Below are 21,903 nucleotides of genomic sequence, written 5' to 3' on the forward strand. Positions count from 1 at the left end.
ACATTTTAACAGTAATTGCGTTGAGGAGACAAACATCTGGTGTGTAACTGGTTTTATTGGTGAATTCTGCCACATGAACTGGTTTCAGAGCCCAGTTTACAGGGTTTCTCTGATCATGGAGACAAACGGCTCGAACCAGTTGCGCAGCTCCTCCATCTTGGCGCCCAGGGCGGAGCGCAGGTCCTCGCCGGCGGTCTGGACCTGGTCCCTCACGCTGTCCACCTGCGTCTTCAGCAGCTCGTTCAGGGTGGTGATCTTGGCCTCGGCGTTGTCCCGTACCTGAGCGAAGTACGGGTCCAGTCTGGTCTTCATGCTCTCCACGTTGTCCGAGGCGCGGCTCTGCAGCTCCTCGATGTAGTCGGAAACGTGTCTGCGGCGGAAAACAAGACGGTTTTATTTGGATCAACAAACATCTGATTGAAAATGTTCCGCTGGCAGCAGGCGAAGGACGTTCATTTACTCGAAATGTCAAAAATCTCTTAATTCCTCTGTGTTTTTCAAAACGGCTACACCTGGTCAAAATCCTTTTATTTTGTGCTCTTCATTGTTTCATTGTTGGTTCTTCAGGCTTTTCAAAGATGCAAATGTGGCAAAAATCTGTTAGTTTAAACCTGCAACTGAAAATAATGTTTTATTTTTACAAAAAAAAGGCCAGCTTGATTAAAGATTGTTTTTAACACTGAGTTATAAACTATGGAGCTAAATTGGGGCCATAAATTTTGTTCAGAAAAAGAAAACATCCAAACTGAGAACAAGATTTGAAACTGAAAAGTAGTTGGAACATTTTTTTCAGTTTCAAAATGTTTTTCAATTTAATTTTTAACAAACTTTATGGCCCCAATTTAGCTCCATAATTAATATCCCATTTGATTCTCTATTCCTAGAGAATCCACCCAAAGTAAGGAGAATAAGCTCTCTAAAGTTCAGTGAATACATGAAATATTTAAGAATTTTCTGTAAAAGTTCATTTATGACCTAAACTTGGTGAGGTTTGCGCTGCTGCCGCCTGTCCAGCCCGTCTCTCACCTCTGGATCTCCTGGGTGTCCTTCTGGAGGCGTTTCTTCAGCTTCCGGGTGTAGGTGGACACTCGGGCCTTGACGTCGTCGGTGTTCTGCTCCACCATGGTCTGGAGCTCCTGCAGGTAGTTCTCCATCTGGCCGCGGGCGTCGGTCATGTGTCCACGCAGTCTGTCCACCAGCAGCTGCAGGTCTTTCCCAAAGCGCTCTGCAGCCTCCTGGGTGTAGGGGGCCAGCTTGGTCTGCAGGTCGTCCCGGTACAAGGCCAGCTCCGACATGCTGTCCTGGATCAGGGTGCTGTTTTGCACAGTGTGAGCAGAAAGAACTCAGCTGACTGAACAGGCCGAACAGAAGACTCTGTGCTTAAAGGAGGAGTTAGAAACATCACTGAATCTAACAGAGCAACTGGTAAATTACTGCATCAAAATATGGAGGACTGCAACTGGCAAAATAAAAAAATTAATGCAAAAAGGTACGACCAGCTCAGAAAAGGTCTAAACATTGTAATATTATTAAATAAATATAATTGTATAACAATAAGAGCCTGGTTCTCAGAGCTTGGATTCTTACCTACTTGTTATTCATCAGGACTGTTAGGCTTCAACCGACCTCAAAATCCAATATGGCTGCCAAAAGCATCAAATGCTCTGATATTTCCGATAGTTAATTTATTTACACTTCTGTCAATGTTTTTTTATTCTAATTCTTTTCACTAAATTTACTAAATTTTTTTGTTGTTTCACTGCATACGGTACTATTAGTGGCTTTTTGTTGCTAAGTGCTGTTAGCTTTGACTCCGAGCAAAACAATAAGCAAATTTCAGAGGTTTTCTAACTTGCAACAGGTTTGGTTGGAATTTGTTATTCTAAAAATCTAAATGATAAACATGTAAACAAAGTGAGTCTTGCACACAGTTCAAAATATCAATTAGCAACCAGAAGTAATAGTAGTTGTGCTTTTTGTTGCTGAAATGCAAAAAATAAAAAGTTTATTCAACAAACTAAAGTTTTGGGTTTTTTGGGTAAAGAACAAATTGTTACATTACAGTTTTGACAGTTTTAAAATATTTTTTCTGACTTTGCATTTAGGTGCTGCTAGCACGTGGTCAGAAATAAAGCTGAAAAGTAAATATAGATTGAAATGAACATGAATTAAACCTAGACTCGACATCAAAGTTATTGAAAAGTAAAATAAAATAAATATAATTCTTGACCTAAAGTATTACATTTTAACCTCTAATCAAAGTTTTATACTTGTAGCTTTTTCTTGGCTATTCTGAGTATTTTCTGTCATTTTATCAGTTATTTAATCTTTGCCATTTGTTTAGTGGAGTTCTGATTTTTCCTGTTTTTCCTTCGTAACGTTCCCAAAGTGGGGGCCGGGACCCGGAGTGGGGACGATTTTCAGAATCACAGTGATGTGACCCTGAGGAGTACGGAGGAGGGACACAAGTAAATAAATCACAATACTAATAAATGTCCCACTGAGTTTCTCATTAAATAATGAACTGCACATTTTAGGGATCAAACGTGACCCGGAACCATCTGCAGCCTTTACCTCCCTGGGCCTGAACAAAGATCTTCAGTTGGAACAGGCTGATCACTCACTCGAGCTCTCGGCTGATCTGGGAGCTCCTGATGTCCTTCACCACTCCATCAGCCCTGGAATTCAGCTCTGTGATGTAATCATTGAACTTTTCCACCGTCACCTCCCACGTGCCCTGCCAGTCGTCCTGGAGAACGCTTCGTGCACCGGATCCTGGAAGGGACAAAGAAGAAACTTAATCTGTCACCTTTTAACCCCTTATCGCCTCAATTGATATCCATCCGTCCATTGTCTTTACACCCTTGTCCCTCAGTGGGGTCAGGAGGTGCTGGTGCCTCTCCAGCTAACGTTCCGGGCGAGAGGCGGGGTCACCTGGACAGGTCGCCAGTCTGTCGCAGGGCAACACAGAGACACACAGGACACACAACCATGCACACACACACTCACACCTAGGGGCAATTTGGAGAGGCCAATTAACCTGACAGTCATGTTTTTGGACTGTGGGAGGAAACCGGAGTACCTGGAGAAAACCCACCATGCACAGGGAGAACATGGAGACTCCATGCAGAAAGACCGGGAATTGAACCGAGAACCTTCTTGCTGCAAGGCAACAGCTCTACCAACTGCACCACTGTGCAGCCCTGAATTGATATCCAATTGTATAAAAAAAATCATTCAGGTGGTAAATTATTTAGATTATAATGAACATTGCACCTATCATTATTGTAAATTTAGGTATGTTGCTAATTAGCGACACCAGGCACTTAAGGAACAAAAGGCTGTTTAATCTTACATTATTGATGCTTCTGTTGCTCAAGCCTTTAAAATTGAGTCAGAATGTATATTTTTGAACAACCATTGCTTTTGAATTATTACAGTGTTTCAAATAGCAAAGCTGGGCGAATCGATCCAAAAATATTGATAATATTGACGCCAAGTTGTTATCAGTATCGGATCAATATTAACGTGGTAAAATCAATACTTTAGTTTCAAATTCCCTCTTTAAAGATTGTCTTGTTTTTGTTTTGTAGTTTCTCAGATCAACCCAAAGACTTTATGATTTGCTGTAAAAACTTTTGCTGTTTGTTTTGGGGGTAAAAAATGCTCACACATTTTTTTACTGTTCTGCTCTTTCTGCTTATTGTTAACATGGTTTTAAAGTATTAACTGTGTCTAAAGTCTGTCCTAGATTTTAACAAAGTAATTCATTCATTTCCAGTTATTTGATCAAATCTTGAATCTTAATTGGGTTTTTCAATAATCTTAGGTGAAAAATCCCCTAAAAATTCAGACTAAGAAGAACTTTGACTATAAGAAACTCTTACATTTTTAAAGGAGCTGCATGCAGAAACTTGATATTCATGTGATTCATTAACTGGTATAAAACTTTTATTGTAAACAGCACAATTATTTTCAATCTATGTGACTTTATTAATGCAGACGTTTCTCTTAAAGCCCGAAAATCATAAAAACTTAAACAGTTTTCAGAAAATGCATCAAATCTGCCAAAAAATAAATGAAAACTGTGATTTTTCTGTTTGTTAAGAGTTTTTTTAATAGCCTTCAAACGACCATTCTTCTTTTCAGGAAATACTAACCTGACCTGAACCAGATGAAAGTGTTGGTTCCCACTTTTTAACCCCAATCATTTTTAATTCCCCTGGAGAAAAACCGAACTCACCTGAGATGACTGCAAGAGCGAGGATAACTGCAAACACCCTCATGATGACCGGAAGCTGGAAAATTGAGCGACACAAGAAGAGATTTTGGGAAAATGACAGATTAAACTTCTGCGAGGTAACACCAGAATCCCTCCTACGTTAACCAAAGTGTGAATCTTCCTGCAGGAATGAAAAGGCTTCGCCTCACCTCAGATCTGTGACGTCCGTGAGGCCGAACGAATCCTTCTCTGAGTATTTATACAGATCAGGTGGCACCGATGAGATCCAATAAATGTCTGGAAGATTTCTGACCTGCGTCCGAAGTTCCCAGCACGGACTGTGCTGTTGTCACCTTTTATTGCTGTGTTTGTTGTTTTGGCTCCACGTTGCACTCTGAACATGCAGCAGGGTCAGAACCACGAAGGAACTCTTCGAACTCTTCAGCACCAGCTGGTTCCAAAACAAAATGAAATTCCTCCTTCTTCACTTATACAGACTTTAATTTGTGGCTGAAGCTTCACATTCTGACAGAAAACTCTGTATTTTACAGCTGACTGACAGCACAGCAGGGAAAAGGTCAAAGGTCATTTCTATATCACATCACAGATTTGACGTAACAGCTGCAGACTTCATTTATAAAACTTTTATTAGGTGGCTAATGATTATCGCACTGATAATTTATGAATAACCCTGTTGATGATTAAAAATAAACAGATATGATGAAATGTAATCAGGTAGAAACACCAGAAAGCCGTAAATTACAATTTTGTTTAAAGCAAATCAAAACACACAAACACAAAATAATTGAATTTTTTCTTTCTCTGAGATTAGGGCGTTTCTGTTAATGAACCAGAAGCCCTGTGGTCACTGAAATAACTTGAAATGATAAAAAAAAACTGAAGATTTACAGATAATTAACCGATACAAATCAGACAATGGCACTTTGACCTTAAACTAATAAATAATATTTGTAACTATCGTCACTTTTGCATCAAGCTGCCAGGAGTTGGTCTGATAGTTTTTACCTGTAAGTCGGTCAAATGGCTCAAAGTTAACATTTTAACTTTATTTGTGTCTACAGGTAATAAAATACACCTTTATGTTCAGTTTATGACCTCGTGTAGTAAGTCATACATACCACAATTGATATATGAAACAAACTTTAAAATATTTTCTACTGTCTAAACCAGTGGTTCTTGAGGTACCAAACCCACCAGTTTCATATGTACTGAACCCTTCTGTTGTGATAAATGAAATATGATTTTTTTCCCCCCAAATTAAAGACATAGGGGTGACCCAACTAGTTTCTAGTTGGTGACCCAACTAGAGCCTAGTTGGTGACCCAACTAGTTTCTAGTTGGTGACCCAACTAGTTTGGGTCACCAACTAGGCTCTAGTTGGTATCCCAACTAGAGCCTAGTTGGTACCCAACTAGTTTCTAGTTGGTGACCCAACTAGAGCCTAGTTGGTGACCCAACTAGTTTCTAGTTGGTGACCCAACTAGAGCCTAGTTGGTGACCCAACTAGTTTCTAGTTGGTGACCCAACTAGTTTCTAGTTGGTGACTCAACTAGAGTCTAGTTGGTGACCCAACTAGACTCTAGTTGGTGACTCAACTAGAGCCTAGTTGGTGACCCAACTAGAGTCTAGTTGGGTCACCAACTAGAAACTAGTTGGGTCACCAACTAGGCTCTAGTTGGGTCACCAACTAGGCTCAACTAGAGCCTAGTTGGGTCACCAACTAGGCTCTAGTTGGTGACCCAACTAGACTCTAGTTGGTGACTCAACTAGAGCCTAGTTGGTGACCCAACTAGAGTCTAGTTGGGTCACCAACTAGACTCTAGTTGGGTCACCAACTAGACTCTAGTTGGGTCACCAACTAGAAACTAGTTGGGTCACCAACTAGGCTCTAGTTGGGTCACCAACTAGGCTCAACTAGAGCCTAGTTGGGTCACCAACTAGGCTCTAGTTGGTGACCCAACTAGACTCTAGTTGGTGACCCAACTAGATTGACCCAGTTCAGTTAATCAGTTTTGTTGATGAACTGAACAAAACTGAACTTTTGTTCAGTTCATCAACAGAACACTGACTATAGTTTGAAGAACTGTTCTCAGAGACTCTAGCTTTTAAGTAGACTTAAAAGGTAGAGTCTTCAAACTATAGTCAGTGTTTTCAGCAAAGTTGATCTGACTGTCCATGAACGACCCAAAGTATTTAAAATGTGCCACAGTTTCAACAGGTTGGCCATCGAGAGAAACTGGAACCACTTTAAGGTCTTTAGATCATTTAATTAGCTCTACATTCTTAAGAGAGTGAAAAATTAATAATAAATAATAAAGACTTTCCGGTTTTCTGATTTAGTAACGTACTTATATTAGTTGTGTTACCACCCCCACGCCACTAGAGGCAGTAGCAACCCCGAAAAGATGCGACTAAGGAGCAGATTTAGAAGTTCACCGAAAGCTACAGAATTTGGTAAAAACGGTGAGATTTGCTGTTTAGACTCTAAACACCTTACATATGAAAGTTATGATAGAAAAGATTCACTGTTAAAAGTGAAAACGATATAAAACAACTACTGTACTTTTATCAAATTTGAAATTAAAAGTCTAACAACGTTACCAATGCGGTTCCTACCTTTACAGACTCGTTGAAATGACGCCTTGCTTCTGACTATTTGGTCACATGATCAATGTTTTTTTTTTTACCGTTTCCTAGCAACAATGGGTGGCGAATGTTGTCAAGACAACATGACTGACAGCAAACTAAAGCCGCACAAGTGAATCTGATTTTATTTATTAACAGTTTATCAAATAAAATATTTCACTTCTCACTGCAAAGGAGTCTGGACTACAAAGGAAGCTACTCAAGCTAAATCTGGAGCTAATGCTAAATAAACTAATATACAAAACAGCAGAAAACAACAGTGGCCGTCGCTTCAGTTGATCGTTTATCCTGGGGAAATTTCCAGACGTCAAAGTTAGCATTACTAGCTCATTTTAAACACCTTTTTAAAAGCTAATAATTTCTGAGTACATTTTAAAGTACATATATTTTTATAATTAGCAACCTCAAGAAGATGTTCGTGAATAAAACCCTTAAATCAGGACTTATTTTCACATCTGAGTAAACTTTCTGAAAAATCTTTTTGTTGCTAGTTTAACCGAGTTCTTTTACGAGCTTATTGGGTCACCTTAAACTGTCTTTTTATTACCCATTTTGGTTCTTATTGGGTACATTGGAAACTTTTTGAGAGCAAACCTTCAACAAGGTAAATATCCAATCATGACCAAGTAAAATTCAGTAGTTATGGCTAATCTTAATGTAACACTTGATATGGCTAACTTTTCCAGTTCATCAAACCATTTTAGTGGCTAAAGCAGTGGTCCCCAAACTACGGCCCGCGGGCCGGATCCGGCCCGCCTCCACATTTGGTCCGGCCCCCTGAACAATACCAGAGATCATTCAGATTTTTTTTCATATATTGTATTTTCCAGTTTATATGTGGATTTTTCTTCAACCACCAGGGGGCTCTTTAGCAGGAAGTGTGTCCTGTAAACTGTGGGTGTTTTGTTTTGCATGGCGCATTGCTGCCATCTGTTGGACTTTTGGGGAACTGCTTGACTTTTATGTTATTTAATCAGTGCGGTTGTTTGCTAGCGGTAGAGCACGTGTTTGTTATGAACGCCGCATTCCAGGTCGAATTCTTCGAAGCCTGTAAGTAGCAGCTTATACTTCAAAACTTTATGTGAAAGTTTAAAGTTACTTTCCCTCAGTGGAATATATACTAGTCAGTCCCAGTGACCGTTTCACTAACGGTTTTTGGGTAAAAATCAATTGAGTAACGCACAACAATTTCCGGCAGCGCAGGTGATAACCGTGTAACATTTTTCTGTTACAAACTGACTCCGGCCCCCCACCAGAGAAGGGAAAAGTTATGTGGCCCTCACAGGAAAAAGTTTGGGGACCCCTGGGCTAAAGCAACAGAAATCATTTTCATATATATCCTTAACGCTAGTTCTTTTTGTGATATGTATTCTAAAACATTTAATTTGATCATAAACATTTCATAGTGGCCAACATAAACACAGTTTGTTTTCAGGTTAGCCACCAAAGCTAGGTTAGCTAAAAGGCTAATCTAGCCAAAAATGTCTTATAGCCGACTTTAAGTCAATGTTAAAGGCTAATTTGAACAAAATTGTTAAATACGTTGAATATTTGTTTAAGCAGGTAACCTTTAACTTAAATTTCATCAGCATCATTGATAAAATACATCTAACAGTCCAGTTTTTGGCAAACACTTTTCCCATCTATCCTTGGTTATTTGAATTCCTAACATAACAAAATTTAGGTTAGTCCTGAACAATATAGTCAATTCACATGAACAATTATGGTTTGTTATTACAGAAAGCGTAGTGAACACGCATTCTTATTGAATAAGCATTGTATTAGAGAGCTTTGTATTGAGAGCATTCGCCATTAAAAAGTATTTAGAAAATTTAGAAAATGGTATAAATACCAGGCAATGAAAGTATTGGCACTGAGATTCTGTATTTTATTGAAATAATATCATAGACATCATAATTAAATAAACATTTAACATTTAAATACCAAGCAGATGTTGCCTCAGTCTCAGGTGTGAAGCTGATCTAGTTTACAATTAATCCATTCAGTCTACCTTTTTCTGACTCTGTGCCCAGTCCTCCCACAGAGGACTGGGCACAGTGGGAGGTCATAGTGGGAGGTCATAGGTCATAGGTAGTGTGGGTAAGTTTGGCCTCAAAGCGGACAACCAGGGAGAACAAGGTCACCCTAAAGTTTTTGGCGTGGCCGTTTGGCGGGCGCGGCAGCAGCATGGATTTAAAGTGACAGAGGCCCTAAAACCGCTCAAAATTGGTAGAATTGAGGAAACATGATTATCTTAGAAGGATATTGTGGAAAAAATATCATGAACATGTTTTGTGTAGCCCACAGAGTCAGAAAAAGGTAGACTGAATGGATTAATTGTAAATTAGATCAGCTTCACACCTGAGATTGATATCAGCTTGGTATTCAAATATTAAAATGTTTAATTTATTATGATGTCTGATATTCTGTCAATAAAATAAACGATTTCAGTGCCAATACTGCATAATGCATTTTTAAGGGCTAAATTTAATCAATTTTCTTTGCAACTGCTGTTTCTATAGATAACCTACACAAATTTAAAATGACTCGTTGAATGTACCCTACAAGACAAGTCTCTGGTTTATGATGTTCTAATAACTCTTAATAAATCATTTCCAAACACAAAAACTGCTGTTAACTGCTGATGATTCCATCCAAATTTCCTTACAGTTTAATAACATGTAAAATTAAAAAAATACTTTAGGTATATCATAACTTGGTTCAAAACAGCCATTTGAACCAAGATATACTTAGTGTTGGCTATAAATTGTTTGTTTTGATTAGCCACCTAGCGAACCTAGCTGTAGGCTAATCTAAAAACAACTGTTTACGTCGGCCACTGAATTATATGAAAGGCTAACTGTCAAATAAATTTATTCGGTTACATATGAAAATTATTTGGTTGTTTTAGGTACGAAAACGGCTTGGCTAAGGCTAGAAGCTATTATTAGCTACTGGAAAAGTTAGCTATATCAAGTCGGAATTTTAACTTGAAATTTTTATTTTATTTATTTACATATGACGAAAATACACCGCTTAAGATTACTGATGAAAATTATTTAGTTGTTTTAGGTACAAAAACGGCTTGGCTAAGGCTAGAGGTTATTATTAGCTACTGGAAAAGTTAGCTATATCAAGTCGGAATTTTAACTTGAAAATTTTATTTTATTTATTTACATATGACAAAAATACACCGTTTAAGATTACTGATGAAAATTATTTTGTTTCTTTAGCCACTAAAACGGCTTTGTTAGGCTTGAAGAACTCAATAATGTTAGCTGCTGGAAAGATTAGCTATTGGTTAAGAAAAGCTGTATCTTTTGACATTTACTTGGTCATAATTGGATATTTACTTGTTGGTTTGTTTTTTAAAAGTTCACAATCTTCCCAAAAAGAACTTGAAATTAGCAGTTTTATTTCAGGTTAGCCAGGTTATTTTACTGGCTAACTAAGTCAAATAGCTACTTAATTAGCCAGTAAAATAACTTGGTTACGGTTAGCTATAAAAAAGTTGTTTATAAATAATATTCAGACATTAAAATAAACCTTGACTAAGGTTTTTAGGCATTAACACCTCATTCAGGTTAGTAATAATAAAAATGGATTACCTGTGAAATCATCAGGCAGTGTTGTAAAATACCTGTTTAAAATGTGACACAATTAGCCAGTAATGCAAAGATGAACAAAAAATAAATGTTTTTTGTTAATATCAGCAATTGGATCCACAGAGAAGCCAGATTTCTGGCAGAGCAGTATATTACCTGTGTGATGAACATGTTTTTATCTGCTTTTTATATCTGCTGTCATACCTGAATGTATGAACGTCATTACCTAGAATTTCTTTAGTTATTTGAGAATAAAGCTGCTTTTTCTGAACGTTATTGTAATACACGAGGCTCTATTGTAGCTATATTTGGGAGAATGTAAGTATTGCTAAACTTACATATCTCTGAGAACAAAAAGGAAGAAGCACAATTTAGTTGCTCTTGAATAACTTTTAAATAAACAGTTTAAGAAAAAAAACAAGAGTTTCTGTATTTCAATCTTATATTTTGATCAGTAAAGACCACAGACATTTTACAGAAACCAAAACAAATCATATTGACTTGAAAAAATATGTCTCCATCAATATGTTTTAGTTATTAAAAGTAAAAATAAGATGCTTTTGTTTATGTTGATAATGACCCATTTGAATCCATTCAGACGACCTTTTGCTGACTTAGGAGTAACCAGTCTTGCCATAGACTCTCCAGGTCATCCTTCAGGCGATCTGAGTCTTTAATCAGCTGGCCGTGGGGTTTTTTTCTTAGGGGAAACATTTTCTTGTTGATCTTTTCGGTAGTTTGGGCGAGTTCCACCTCAAACTTACTGACCAGGGAGAACAAGCTGGTCTTAAAGGCTTCCATGCTTTCATTTATTTTCTTCTTCGTCTCAGGTCCACAGCCGTGGTGACCAGGAGGATGATGATGGCCAGGAGGTTTGAGACCAGGATATTGGCCAGGATGGTGGCCAGGAGGTTTGAGACCAGGATATTGGCCAGGAGGTTTGAGACCAGGATATTGGCCAGGAGGTTTGAGACCAGGATATTGGCCAGGATATTGGCCAGGAGGTTTGAGACCAGGATATTGGCCAGGATAGTGGCCAGGAGGTTTGAGACCAGGATATTGGCCAGGAGGTTTGAGGCCAGGATATTGGCCAGGAGGTTTGAGACCAGGATATTGGCCAGGATAGTGGCCAGGAGGTTTGAGACCAGGATATTGGCCAGGAGGTTTGAGACCAGGATAGTGGCCAGGAGGTTTGAGACCAGGATATTGGCCAGGATATTGGCCAGGAGGTTTGAGACCAGGATATTGGCCAGGATAGTGGCCAGGATGGTGGCCAGGAGGTTTGAGACCAGGATATTGGCCAGGAGGTTTGAGACCAGGATATTGGCCAGGATATTGGCCAGGAGGTTTGAGACCAGGATATTGGCCAGGATATTGGCCAGGAGGTTTGAGACCAGGATATTGGCCAGGATATTGGCCAGGAGGTTTGAGACCAGGATATTGGCCAGGAGGTTTGAGACCAGGAGGTTTGAGACCAGGATATTGGCCAGGAGGTTTGAGACCAGGATATTGGCCATAATGGTAACCAGGATGGTGGCCAGGAAGTTGGTGATGGTCACAGTGGTGTTCATGATGGTGAGTTTCCAGGAGTTCAAAGCACCTATTCAAATGCTCATTCAGCTCCTTGATCTTCTCCAGCAGCGCCATCTTCAGGCCGATGGGGTCCAGGGCTTCAATGTAGTGGGCTGCCACCATCTTGATACTCTCCATCTTCCAGCGGATTTGAGCCACCAGCTCCGTGGCGTGGTAAAATGTGCCATCTTCCAAATGGTGCAGAAAGTGGTGGAGGTGTTGCTGCAGGTGATCTACCTCTTGGCAGAACCTGTGGTAGAAGTTCCTGCTCCACATGACTATATGAGCGTAAACGAGGCGGAAGAATCTCTGGACGGCCTCGACGCTGTGTGAGATGACGGAGCTGCAGAACCACAGACAGAATTATGAGCAACAACTCGTGTCTTCACACAGGAAACAGCTTTTCTCAGTAGAAATATATATATATAATGATGGCCAATGTTATTCTTAATATTGATAATAATAGTAACAATTATTTCATTTCATTATTAGAACAATATGATTATTATGTTTATAAATAGTAATAATAATGATAATAGTTATTATTAAACATGTAAAATTACAATTAATGAAACAAATAAATAAAATAACATAAAATTTTAAAAGAATAAAAATCGTTGCTGAGAATTAAATTATAGATTAAAATTTTTTTAAGTTGATTATTAATGATACATACAAATAATAACCCAAATATCTAAAAATAAAACACTGTGACTACCGAAATATGTTTGTTTTCTTACGTTTAGATTTCTGTAGCTTCAGCTTTTAATGAATGTTCCCTTTAAATATTTATCCAGTTTTCATGTAGAAAGTTTTGAGGTTTCCTCTTACCACAGATACTGTCCTGGATGTGAATGTCTGATGTCCCACACATTGTCCTTTGGGGTCATTGTTGACTTCTGGACATAGTCCCAGTAAGCGTCCTGCACCATCTTTACCTGGCTTTTAGACGGATGGTCATACTGTCCACCATTGCAACCTGCAGAGACAACGCAGCTTAAAGCCTTGTTTTCTTCTTCTTCTGAGATTTTCACCAAAGCATCAAGATTTTCTGACCTGTGAGGAAGACGAGGACGAGGATGAGGAGGATCTTCATGGCTGCCTTGAAAGAGAACCAGAGTTACCGCTTTCAGGTCCGGGTTGATCCAGAGGAGAGGCGCTGGAGTCCTACCTGTCCAGCCAGTCGGCCGGCTGATGGACGCTGAAGGTGTCTTCATCAGTATTTATAGGCAGCAGAGCTGAACGGAGGAGATGCTGAGCTCAGAGCTGATGATAGGAACTAAATGCTGATATTATTCATTAGGACTCAGTGATGACACTCTGATGATTAATTATCAGCAGATAAACCAAAGTATCAACATTATTGTTTTACATGTTTGCCTCTCCGAATCTTATTTATGATTCATCCCAGTTATTTTATTTGGGTCAGAACCTTGAGCTTCTTCCACTAGAACTGAACATTTTCTATGTTTGAATCAATCTGTCAGCTTTTACTCATCTACATAATTAAAAACTAGCGATATAAGTTATAGATAAGAGTTTCTGTTGAAGGTGATCATTTGCCCAGTGACAGTTTATGGACATATTTGTTTTATCCCAGAATAACCACAAACTTCAGTGTTTATCTGAGACTTTGTGACATAGAGCCACACAAAGTAGATTATCATTTTTTGATACATGCCATTCATTCATGAGATCTTTCCTCCCAACAACCATCAGTATCTAAACAACTGAAGAATTTTTATTAATACGAGTTACAACAACATTTAATTTCCTTTTGGGATCAATAAAGTATTTTAATTATAAATAGAAAAATTCAGAGGTATTTAAAAGGTTGTGACGTTGCGTCAGGTCTATCGAGCCTCAGATTGGAGCATTGAAGCCTAAAGAGCCTAAAACAAAAGATTTGCAGGTTGTGTCTGTTGTATTGCAGTTCCATGTCATTAAAATGTCCAAAAGGTGTTCATGTTCAGAAGGATGCTAATGTTAGCTTACATGCTACTGTTAGTATGTGAGCTATCAATGGCATGCTGACTAACATTTACTGAGTCCATTCAGCATGCAAGCATTGAATTTACAGTATGTAATTTTTATTTTAAAAAAAACCTTTTTAAACATATTTACAGAAGCATGATTGACAGCGCTAAGACCCTCCTTCTGGCTCTGATTGGTCGGTCAGGAGCAGCTCCAGGAGGAGATCAACCTTTTGACAGATTATCTGTCTCAAACTGTCACAACATGGTGACAGTTATAACACATATTTTTATAAAAGATACTCACTCCTGCTTTTATGCTTAAACTAAAGCTAGCTAAAATGCTAACATTGGCTTAAATGCTACAAATAGCATGTGTGCTATTCACAACATATTGACTAATTTTGACTTACTCCATTCAGTAGGTTAAGTTGAGCTTTCATATCAATATCAACTAAAATGCTAACATCAGTGAAAATGTTAAAATTAGCATGGAGGCTCTTAGTAGCATGTTGACTACAGTGACGTACTCCATCAGCTAAAATGCTAATGTTAGCTAAGTGCTGCCACTACAACATGGAGTATCAGTAGCATGTTAGTCACGTGGAGCCGACTTTCCAGTCGCAGCATCCAAATGTTTGCTTTCAGGAGCTTTAAATGTGTAAAGAAAGTTACAAAACCAGAGACTTTTACTTTGATATTTTCTGTAATCTTGCTTTTAAAAGGCTAAGCTAACCTCATATGTAGCAGTGGTTTGGTTAAACCAGGCATGTAAAGGCTACAGCCAGAATCACCTGCTGTGGGAAATATGAAGGCTTTTATTTTGTTGATTTAACCGTCTTCCTTCTCTATCTTGGTGATTTTGAAATGTAGAGACAAGGTGTGACCTGAAGGGTCAAATGTTCAAACTGGACTTCCAGAACCTCAGCAGAACCTCAGAAGTTCATGCAAAAGGAGCCCAGACCAAGAACTGAGGGCTTAAAAGTGGACATAGTTTCCAGAAGCGTTTCCAATTAAAATATCATTTTAATTGATCTGATGTAACATTCTGATTTTCTGACACATGATGTTGGTTTCCATTCAGAATAATCAGGCCTGCAGAGAATAACAGCTTATTTCCCTCTGAGTGTGAAGAATCACCTAATAGACGAGTTTAGCTTTCTGACACGAGGGGCAAACAGGACAGAGGTGAACAGATTTATCAGCTTCACTCTCAAAACCTTCAGCAGATAAAATAGTTTGTTCTGATCCAGACCCGGGTAATCGGCCGTGATCGTCCCTGTGCCCAGAGGGATTGTGGGTCATGGAGATGTAAGTCGGACTTTGATCCATTCTGCCGTCTCACCCTGTGATAATCTGTACTGGAGAGCGCTGCGTGTCCCGACACAACCCAACCGGCTGATAAGTTTCCCTCAGAGGAAAAGAAAACTGCTGATAAACTTGTTTCTGTCTGACGTCCACAGAAGAACCTTGAAGAAACCCGAAGAAATCTGAGACATGAGTCACAAACAAATGGCCTCAACGTTCATAAAGACAAGAAGTAAATGTAACGTCTTTTCAGAGGATTTCAGGAAACATTGGGGTTAAAATCTGACTGTAGGAGTTATTGTTCACAAATGTTTACTTTTTCTAACAGGTGAAGTCATTTTTATCCCAAAGGAGCTTTAGGACCCAGGTGAAAAAAAAGTATACTTTAGTATACTTCAAACATACTTAAATTTGTGAAAGTACACTTTAAGTATACTAATTATTTAGTGTATTACCTATAAGTATATCTGAAGTTTACTAAAAATACACTTGTACCAATTTCTAAATTAGAACTTTAAACACACTTAAACATAATTGTACCAAAATACATTTTTAATATATTAAACAAAAGTATACTTTAAGTGAACAAAATATGTATGAATTTTTAAGTGCCTTAATAATCTTTTACTATTCAGATGTGTGATGTAAAACCTTATAATCAACGGCATTAGCTCCAGTTCGCACTCCAGACCAGATGGTGGCGGTGTTGCACATTTTCATTTATTTAAAAAACGCCACAAAGAGAAGAAAAAACGAACGCAGGGAAGATAACAGACGCTGTTCAAATTCGCCATTTTTACTCGCATAATATTGTCTTAAAAGTAGAGAGGGCCTTGATAATAGTTACTAATTTAGGTAAATTCAAGCCGGTGACGTCCTAGTCCAAGTTAGACGACAACACAACGGGACAACAACCGATGGAAATGAAATGTGTGTCACAAAAGGAGCCCGGAGGGACGAAGGCTGCTAAGTGTTGCTAGCTGGTGGTAAGTTTGATTATTATCTTCATTTAATTATAAACAGGGCAGTAAAGATATATAACTTACGTTAGTTTCATAAATAATTATTTTATCAATTTTATTGTGACTTGCATGATTATTACTATAGGAATCATTCAGCTTCATGTTATAACTGCATGGAGGCTGTTTGTTGTGACTTTAATTCATAAACTTAACCTGGTTTTAATTAAGCTCCATAAGACAGAGAGACTTTGATATTGTGAGGTTGTTGTTCTAACTTGTTCATCAATGATTTTATCTTCAACATATGTTTGCAGTCTCTTCAAATGGAGATGAAAGAGGAAGCCAGAGAAATCAGGTGTTAGAAAACCTAAAGACTTTCTGTCTCAGAAGCTCTGACTCCACCAGATCACCAACCAGCTCTGAGGATGAACCTTCACATCGTCTTCATGATGTAAGTTTGTTTTTTACTGAGGAGCTAGCTACATTTTCAACAACAAAAACTGCTGCGTTACCAACACCAAGTGCTTAATAAACATGATTTGATTTAAAGATAACTGGAATACATTTTTCTCTTCTTGTTAATCTAACATTTATCTTTCTTTTTTTATTATTTGTTGTTGTCTTTCAGGGCCCTGTGATGGACTGGTGACCTGTCCATGGTGAACCCTGCCTCTCCTCTGATGGCTGCTGGAGATGGGCACCACCAGCCCCCCTCACCACCCTGATCCTCACACAGGATCAGTGTGTTCAGATCATGGATGGAAAGATTTTAAGATAGTTTGTCTCCTTAAGTCCACATTTAAAACAGCTTCATAGTTAATGCCAACATCAACTGATTCTATGACATTAATGACTATTTTTTTTCTACTTCTAACATAAACAGGCAAAGAAAAAACCCAGAAATGTTTTTCCACTCCAGGCTTCTGGTCCCAATCATCATCAGTTCTTATGATGTCACATACATGGCGAGTCACAACGTCTTAAAATTATAAGTATTGTCTTTTTATTGCCATTTTTCTGTCTTCTTTAAAATACAAATGCTTTCTCTGTTTAATTGCTCTATTGTTCTTTTTCGTAGGTTCCTGTAAGGTGCAGTGAACCGGAATGTTCTGTCGTTGATCCTCATTTTATGTTTTATTGTCACACTTCATGTTCATGTGTACACTTTAGATGTGTAAACTGATAATTTATGTAAAGTTCATAAAGTTGTGAGTAAAATTGGACAATTTTAAAATGTCGGTAATAAAACAAAATATTTGAATTACCTTGAACATCTTGTGTAATTAATATTTCCATGTAATTTTAGCCTAAAACAATGTAAATACTGCAGAGTAGTTATGCATGTCATGTATAAAATAGGTTTGTAGGAATACAGACGAATTAAGAGTAATTAAAATTGTAGTTTATTATCAATAGCAGGAAATCAAAAATAAAAATTAAGTGTAATTTAAATACATTACTAATATATTAATAGTATATTTAAATATATATTTGAAGTATTTTAAATATATATTTTTAATATAATTCTTAGACAGAATTATTACACTCAAAATATAATAATTATATCAAAATATAATAAAGCTCTGAAATATTATATTTACAAAGTATACTCTTTGTACACTTGAAGCTGTTCCAAAAAAGTACGTATAGTAAACTAAAATATACTATTAGTTGTAATTTAATACTATTTAAATACTACTAAAGTATACTAAGCACAAAATTAGTTGTTCCAAAATAGTATAGTTTAAGTACATCGATTAAAGTACGTTAAAATTTAGTATACTAAAGTATATATTTTTCACCTGGGGAGGAGTGAAGATCTGGTTTGTTTCTGCAGAAAAACAACAAACACTTCAGAAATAAAACTGACATTGCAGAGCGAAGCACAATGAGATCCATGTTGGTTGGAGCTTTATTCTGCTCCGCCAGAAGCTGGAGATGGTTCGCATAAATACTCAGGGAGGCTGTGGCCTCCCACAGCATGATACTGCCAACACCAACCTGAACCAGCTACAAAGGAAGATGGACCCATGGCTCAGATTAGAGCAGTAAATGTTGCACCTGGAATTCAAACTCATCAAAGCGGACATAAACACATTCATTTGATTAATTAATTGCATAGATTTGAACAACTAATAAATATATGTATATATTTTTTTCTCGTTTTGTTCTGGCCGGAACCTTTGTATTTGTGCGTTTCCGGTACACCCGTAAATGTGACGCACAATAGCGGTGGACGACAAAGCGGCTCATCTTGGCCCGCTGGGTTTAATTTCTGCTTCTAAATGATCTGATTGGATGCTGGGAAATATTATTGATGAGTTCAACTTGTTCCAAAAGGAGTTAGCCTAGCAGCGAAGCTATGCTAGCCCAAAATAGCATCCAATGCTAAACATGTTGCTAATGCTAATGTCAGGGTCCACAGTCCACGTTTCTAAAGAAGCTCCATGACTTTGCTCCAATCTGGTGGTCAAAGATCAATAACAGATTATAAACTATAAGTATATTTGTTTGTGACCTTGTGTGTTTATTTATTCAATAATTTCGCAGCAGGAAAAGTTTTTAGAGTTGGAATGTTGCTTATTTGGTTGGTAAAAGATTTTCAATTAAAATGTGATAATTAATAACAGATGCTGCAATTTGCTTGATTTTACTCGAGTCCCTGACTAGTTATTACTACATCATGAGTCTGAGTGAGTAAAATTGTTTCTTTCAAATTGAAATAATGAACAATATTGACTTTCCTTCTTGTTTTTAACCCAAACCTATAGACTGAAACCTATAGGTTTCAGTCTATAGGTTTCAGTCTATAGACAGATTGATCGAGTTCAATCTGTTATAGATTGAACTCGACACAGGGTCAAACAACCACAACTTCAAAAACCTGATTCACTGATATGACAAAAACTAACTGAATGTTTTTAAAAATAGATATAACAACATTCAGACTTTTGATTTGTGAAAACATGCTATTTTTCTTCAAAAATATATATTTTTTTAGAACATTCCCACTTAAATCGTTTCCCCAAACGTCCTAACATGTTGTCTTCATGAACCTAAAAGTAGAAATAAAACGACGGCTCTTTCAAAATCACTATAGATGTTTATGACAAAGTGTGTTTTTTAAAGTAATGCGACTTAAATCATGTTTTAGCTGCTCTGAGTATAAAAGTCAAACATTCCTGGTATAGAACGTTTTTTCTGTGTAATTTTGTACAAAATTAAAATTATACAGCATGTTTTATAATGGATTCAGTATTACAGCATTTTTCATAAAACCCTACAAAAACAAATGCAAAACTTATAGAACATATTTTCTTCATTTTGAACTCAAAACTTCATCGGCCTGGAGCTGCTGCCGTTTGATTGGCTGATTCATGTCAGGTGTCTAAAGTGAACAGTTGCTTTCCTGCTATATCTTCTCTTGAGACATTTTAATGATATAATAAACTTAAACAGTGTTATTTCTGAGAGCTTATTTGGTTGAACGGGTATTTTCTCGGGAGCAGCTGGAAACCGGCTGGAACCGGACCGGCAGTCGGGATTCCCGCCGGTAATCCGGTGCGTGATCCCGCATTGTGATGTGGAATGACAGCGGTGACAGGAATGCGTCCAACGGGGCAGCTGCGGCGGGACTTTGCCCCCAAGCCCGGGGGGCTATAAAACCCCGACCGGGCCGCCGGGGCAGGACACACCGACCCGACACCCTGCTGCCTCTGACAGGTGAAACCCAAAAGGCCCAAACATGAAGATCCTCGTGGTTCTGGTTCTGATATCAGGTGAGCGGATGTTGACGGTTTGAACCGATGTAAGCCGATCCGCATCGGCGATGCTGACGTGACGTTTGATCCGCAGTTTGCGACGCCAACATCCTGTGGCAGGAGCCTCCCAAGAGCAACATGGAGGTGGTGAAGGCCGCTTTCTGGGACTACGTTGCCAAGGCAACGCAGACCGCCGAGGACTCCCTGCAGCAGATCCGGGACTCCGACCTGGGACAGGAAGTGAAGTAAGAGCCTGACGCGATACGTGAACTATTACAATAAACGATAATATTATTGTCTTGAGATCATTTTCAGGTAATATACTGATAATAATCTAAATTATCATCTAAAATATAAATAAGCTTTGGTTTTATAAAGAGCACTAAACTGTGGAGCTTATAGGTGCTTTTAGGTCATTGATGGAAAAAAATTTACTCAGAAATTTTGAGATTAATCTCAGAAATTTTCTAAAAGAAAACTTGAACATTTCTGAAAATGTTCAAGTTGGAAACTCAGAAAATCTCCAATTTTTTCAAGACATTTCTTGAGATTAATTAAAAAAATTCTGAAAAATGTTTAAACAAATTTTTCGACTTACAGAGTTCTGAGGTGTTTTGTGTTTTACTTGATAAATTTCTGACATTAATCTCAAAATGAGATTAATTTTGAGATGAAGTCGTAATATTATTCTCACATTACGACTTCATCCTGGCAATGCTACTTTTTTATCTTACGACTTTGCTCTCATATCATGATTACTGTTTAAATACGTCTTTATTCTTGTAATACCATAAACTTTTTTCTCCTATTCGACTTTATTCTTATGACTTTATCGTAATTTCTTTTTTTTTCTTAGCCTGGCCCTCATACTGCTGGAAAATAAAACGGATTATGAAGTCTCTGCAAAAAGAATTTACCTTCAGTTATATCAAAATGAAACTTATTTTGATATAGCCTAATTGATAAATTTATCAATCATGTGATTAATAGATTGATAAATTTCTGAGGTTTCAGTTTGACAGATTTCTGAAGCGTTTTTTCTCCTGTTCCCAGTGCGAAGATCTCCCAGAGCGCCGACACCGTGAACCAGTACGTGGCGTCGCTGCGGACCCAGGCCGCGCCCCTGACCCAGGACTTCCTGACCCGGTTCAGCCAGGAGGCGGAGCAGCTGAAGGCCCGGCTGGAGGGCGACATGGCGGCCCTGGGGTCAAACATCCGGCCGTACGGCGAGCAGCTGGCGGCCAAGCTGCAGGCGCAGGTGGAGGAGCTGAAGCGGGAGGCGACGCCGTACGCCGAGGCGGTGGACGGAGAGGCGCTGAAGGCCGTGCTGCTGCAGAAGAGCCAGGAGCTGCGGGCCCAGCTGGAGGCCGGCGCCGCCCAGCTGCAGGCCCAGATGGGGCCCTACGGCGACCAGCTGAGGGGGAAGATGGAGCGCAGCCTGGAGGACTTCCAGCAGAGCGTCGTTCCTCTGGCGCAGAGCTTCGAGACGCAGGTGGCCCAGAAGGCCCAGGAGCTCCAGCAGAGCCTGGTTCAGAACGGCGAGGCGCTGCGGGCCAAGCTGGACGCCGGCGCTCAGGACCTGCAGGCCCAGCTGTCCGCCCTGTGGGACGCCTTCACCCAGAAGACCCAGTAAACTGACTGTCCACGCGTATTTATTCTGGCTTCAGCCACAGCTCTTTAATAACCTTCTGCACTTAACTTCACCTTCTAATCTTTAAATTTAGCAAAATAAAGATGAATCCTCAAACATTTTTGTTTCTGCTTCTTATTCAATTACAAATTGTTCTTCTTGAATCATTTCAATTGATTGAATTGAAATGGTTTTTCCTGTCA

At 38.7% G+C, this 21,903-nt stretch overlaps 3 protein-coding genes and 1 long non-coding RNA gene across 13 annotated transcripts; 3 read left to right on the forward strand and 1 right to left on the reverse strand.

Moving 5' to 3' along the window:
* Positions 1-35: 35 nt before the first annotated feature.
* Positions 36-6,955, reverse strand: apoea (apolipoprotein Ea). 2 transcript variants are annotated; one of them, XM_008422928.2, is made up of 6 exons: positions 6,860-6,955; positions 4,432-4,673; positions 4,244-4,298; positions 2,625-2,775; positions 1,027-1,314; positions 36-370 (listed from the first exon to the last, which is right to left on the reverse strand). In XM_008422928.2, exons 3-6 carry the CDS (start codon positions 4,284-4,286, stop codon positions 97-99), a joined length of 756 nt encoding a protein of 251 aa, XP_008421150.1. In that variant the 5' UTR covers positions 4,287-4,298; positions 4,432-4,673; positions 6,860-6,955; the 3' UTR covers positions 36-96. The 2 variants fall into 2 exon arrangements, with proteins under 2 accessions (XP_008421150.1, XP_081468705.1); XM_081612579.1 differs by having other exon boundaries at positions 4,432-4,616; positions 6,860-6,916.
* A 2,511-nt stretch (positions 6,956-9,466) lies between these two features.
* LOC145553710 (uncharacterized) lies at positions 9,467-12,405 on the forward strand. Of its 8 annotated transcripts, none has more exons than XM_081612573.1 (3): positions 9,467-11,366; positions 11,406-11,918; positions 11,988-12,405. In XM_081612573.1, the coding sequence occupies exons 1-3, from the start codon at positions 11,350-11,352 to the stop codon at positions 12,397-12,399; spliced, it is 942 nt and encodes a 313-aa protein (XP_081468699.1). In that variant the 5' UTR covers positions 9,467-11,349; the 3' UTR covers positions 12,400-12,405. The 8 variants fall into 8 exon arrangements, with proteins under 8 accessions (XP_081468699.1, XP_081468703.1, XP_081468700.1 ...); XM_081612577.1 differs by having other exon boundaries at positions 11,433-11,918; XM_081612574.1 differs by having other exon boundaries at positions 9,469-11,723; positions 11,775-11,918.
* Positions 12,406-13,126: 721 nt separating this feature from the next.
* On the forward strand, positions 13,127-17,657 carry LOC145553713 (uncharacterized). Of its 2 annotated transcripts, XR_014089747.1 has the most exons (4): positions 13,127-16,333; positions 16,624-16,760; positions 16,938-17,086; positions 17,193-17,657. It is a non-coding gene; the product is annotated as an uncharacterized LOC145553713 (long non-coding RNA). The 2 variants fall into 2 exon arrangements; XR_014089746.1 differs by lacking the exon at positions 17,193-17,657 and having other exon boundaries at positions 16,938-17,087.
* Positions 17,658-19,978: 2,321 nt separating this feature from the next.
* On the forward strand, positions 19,979-21,819 carry apoa4a (apolipoprotein A-IV a). The gene is made up of 3 exons (XM_008422931.2): positions 19,979-20,088; positions 20,165-20,315; positions 21,124-21,819. The coding sequence occupies exons 1-3, from the start codon at positions 20,055-20,057 to the stop codon at positions 21,701-21,703; spliced, it is 765 nt and encodes a 254-aa protein (XP_008421153.1). The 5' UTR covers positions 19,979-20,054; the 3' UTR covers positions 21,704-21,819.
* Positions 21,820-21,903: the final 84 nt, after the last annotated feature.

This window comes from Poecilia reticulata, chromosome 11 (genome assembly GCF_904066995.2).
Source record: "Poecilia reticulata chromosome 11, P_reticulata-male-v2, whole genome shotgun sequence".
In the NCBI taxonomy this organism is placed as follows: domain Eukaryota; kingdom Metazoa; phylum Chordata; class Actinopteri; order Cyprinodontiformes; family Poeciliidae; genus Poecilia; species Poecilia reticulata.